Consider the following 3396-nt stretch of genomic DNA (forward strand, 5'->3'; position numbering starts at 1 on the left):
GTCTCCTGGTCCTGGGGGCGCAAATTGCCCTCTAAAAAAAAAAAAAAAAAGAAAAATCTCTTTTTTTTTAAAAAGTCTCTTAAGGTTTAGGTGTGGTCCAGCTTTCCCTTTTCCCTTTTTTGCCCGTCACATTTCGTCCACCCCTGGCCATCGGGTACCTCTCTGGTGCTTCCTGCAGGCCTTCTGTGCCTAGGGAAGGGTGGCGGCTGCCCTGCTGGCCCCTCGCTCTTGGAACTGATGGAGTTTCTTATCCTGACACGCTGGGTAGCGTTCATGGAAGAATTGTCCTTGCGCTTCAATCTCTTTGAGGGTTTCGCTTCTCCAAACTTGCTCTGAACTGGGCAGCATTGATCCTTCAGTTGCCGCCTTAGCACGAGCTTAACCAGGGAGAATGAACTGCCGATGAACGGGCTCTTTACAACTTCCCAAGTAGAGGTGGTACCTGCTGCCAAAGGCCTGATGTTCTGCTTCGCGCATGTTCTAGCTATCCGGATGTTGCTGAGAGCTGGTGAGTCCACGTAGCAATCCTGAAGCCTGGTGTTCAGTAAGATGGACTGTCGGAGTCCATAGGTGGGGATGCTGGGGTCTCGTCTCACATAGACGGGATGCTGGAGTTATAAGGAAAGAAAAAGGGAATCGAAAAATGAAAGGACCAGCCTTCAAGGAGGGAATCGAAAAAAGGTCAGCTTCGGAGGCAAAGTAATCACATCTTTTTATAGGCCATTCCTTCCGCACGGCTCCTAGAAATCTTGCTGTGTCTGCCCTCCTGCTCACCAAAGCTTTGGACCGAGTAGGGAAGAGCGAGTAACTTCAGGAGGTCATGGTGATAGTCAGGCTCTCAAAGAACATAGCATGCTGGGCAGGAAGTCAGGGGTCAAGGAGGGTTTATAAGGAACGAAAGGCAATTCCCATCTACTAGGAAGATAAGGGAATCTGGTGGGGAAGAAATGGGAGGTAGAGTCACTCAGGACTTCTACATGAACGGCAACTTCTCAGACCAGGCTGCAACATGGACACCACCGTAGCTACGTCCTGCCAAACACCGAATCCATTTTTTTAAAAGAGATTTTGTCTTAGGACACATGTGCTCATCAGAGAGAGAGAGAGACAGAGATGGTGAGAGGGAAAGGGAGAAATCTCGCCCCTGGGGGGACAGCCATGCCACAGTCCCTTCTCCATTCTCCTCCTAAGATCTTGGACATGTACACTCACGTGCCTGGTGTATTTCAAGACACCAGGTCTGGGACTCAAAACTCTGTTGGTCATGTGAGAGTCCAGAGATATAACTGCTACGCCATGGGCTAGCCCCCTGAATCCATTTTCTAACCAAACTGCTATGAGCCAAGAAGAGCTCTCAACAGAGAAATATACATACTCTGGGATCCATAAAAGCAAAAGCTCAACGTAAATGGTGCCAGTCTCCATTTCCTAGGATACACCACCAATGAGAGAGCAATTTGGGTAAAATAGAATCACATACTTAGAGACCTGACTTTCTAACAAATGTCCTCTATAGGAGGCCAGCAGGTGGCGTGGTGGTTTAAGGTGCTGGACTCCCACATAGCCAACTGTGGTTCGAGTCCCAAACCTGGCAGCTTGCTTTCTCACTTTCTCTCTCTTTCTCTTTCACTCTGTCCCTCTCTGGTCCCATTAAAATAAATAAATAAAGTTCAATAAAATAATTCTTTTTAAAAAAAAGAAGAAATGTCATCTATAAAAAATAAAATCACCTTACCATATTTCTGTTGCCTTACATTTTATTTTAGCTAGCTTAGTAAGGGGAAGAAACATGTATTTTCTTTTGCCTTTTCTCTCTCTCTCTCTCTTTTGTTGTTGTTTTGTATTGTTTTGTTTTGTTTTAGTATCTCTAGTCACCTGTCTTTCTCTGCCTCAGTCATGTATGGGCAACCTGCAGTTCGTGTGGATTTGGGCTCACACACAGGCGGCTTCGAGCCATTATCTCCAGCATTTGTGATGTCACTTTGGTTTGTGATGTGGGTGTGGGTGGGTGTTACATCATCAGATTTTATAGTTAAATTATGTTGGAAGAAATTCTATTTTGTTGTGCTTAAAGCCTCAGGGAACTTCCAAAGTCCTCATTTCCACCCCAGAATGGCTTGGGTGAATTTCAAAGGTCCTTAACATCATCTTATCAGGGGCCGGCAGGTGGCATGGTGGTTAAGATGCTGGACTCCCACAGGGCCAACTGTGGTTTGAGTCCTGGACCTGGCAGCTTGCTTTCTCACGTTCCCTTTCTCGCTCTCTCTCTCTCTCTCTCTCTCTGGTCAAATTAAAAAATAATAACAAATAAAATTCAACGAATAAGTCCTTAAAAAAAGTTTTTAAAAAACATAATCTTATTAAACATGCTTGGAAAAAATGTTAAATATGCAGACTAGATTTATGGATACAGGTAGTGAGATGCATCCTTCCACGTGCAACATGCCCTCGTCACGCACATAAAGAGGGTACTGTTAAAGTCTCAGGATAGCTGCCAAGGTTAGGGACCAGAAATGAAAGAACACGTTCCTGCAGCCCTGGACACCTCTCCCTGCATGTCTCTCCCGGGAGAACTACATGGTTTCTGGAATGTGGTTTTATGTTACATCCCATGGCAAATGCAGTAATTAGAGCTGTTAGCAGTATCAAGGGCTTGAAACGAGAACAAAGACGCCTCTTCCTGGGAACTCTTGAGCAATGCCTCCCTTCTTATCAGGTGTTTGCCCTGTTGGTGGTTTTGATTTTTCATACACAAAATGCCAAAGGAGGCTCCTTCCTGAGGGGGAAGAGAGTGAAATGATGGAAAAACAGACTCTGAGTCTGGCAGAGGCTCCTGGCATGTGTTGCCTGTTTGAATTTTCAAGTGTTGTCCCTGGAGTGAATCAAAGCCTACAGGCACACCGCACGGCAGGCCATGGTAGAACCACCACCTCCAGGCCGACAGCATCTGGACCCACAGACACTCGGGAGGACAATGACGCCCATTCAGCTGTGGCGAGCCCTGGCCTCACCTCCCAGGAGGTGGGTCAGTTTTAGAGCAGGGCGTTGGAAAGGGTTTGTCTTTGGGAAGGGTTTATGAATGTCTGGAGACTGGGCAGGCAAGCGTTCTTTCAAAGCCAGCGAATCTTGGAGAGGTGGCACCAAGTCTCAGGCGTCCCGAAGATTATTATCCATCTTTACTCTGTATAGCAGAAACAGAGGAGAAATGCCGGGCAAAGAAGCATATGAAGGGACCAGGTGGTGGCGCACTGTAATGCAACTGGACTCACGTTAGAAGGTCCCAGGTTCACATCCCAAGAACTCTCTCTACGTGCTGGCCTTATGTGTGCCCGTGATCCCGGCTGGCTGAGGTTGAGGGTAGATTGTGGCATAAAGATCCTGTGGGGAGGGGGCAGC

General features: G+C 47.0%; 1 protein-coding gene across 1 annotated transcript in view; it reads right to left on the reverse strand.

The window, feature by feature from the left end:
• CUNH22orf31 (chromosome unknown C22orf31 homolog) overlaps positions 1-1852 on the reverse strand; it is a 7833-nt gene extending 5981 nt beyond the window's left edge. The window contains exons 1-2 of the mRNA XM_006147890.1: positions 1736-1852; positions 159-608 (exon numbers count right to left, since the gene is read on the reverse strand). Of these exons, the coding sequence (XP_006147952.1) occupies positions 159-608; positions 1736-1738 (453 nt within the window). The 5' untranslated portion in view covers positions 1739-1852. The remainder of the gene's footprint in view (positions 1-158; positions 609-1735) is intronic.
• Between the last annotated feature and the right edge of the window lie 1544 nt (positions 1853-3396).

This window comes from Tupaia chinensis, unplaced genomic scaffold (genome assembly GCF_000334495.1).
Source record: "Tupaia chinensis unplaced genomic scaffold, TupChi_1.0 Scaffold000226_1, whole genome shotgun sequence".
NCBI classification, from domain to species: Eukaryota; Metazoa; Chordata; class Mammalia; order Scandentia; family Tupaiidae; genus Tupaia; species Tupaia belangeri.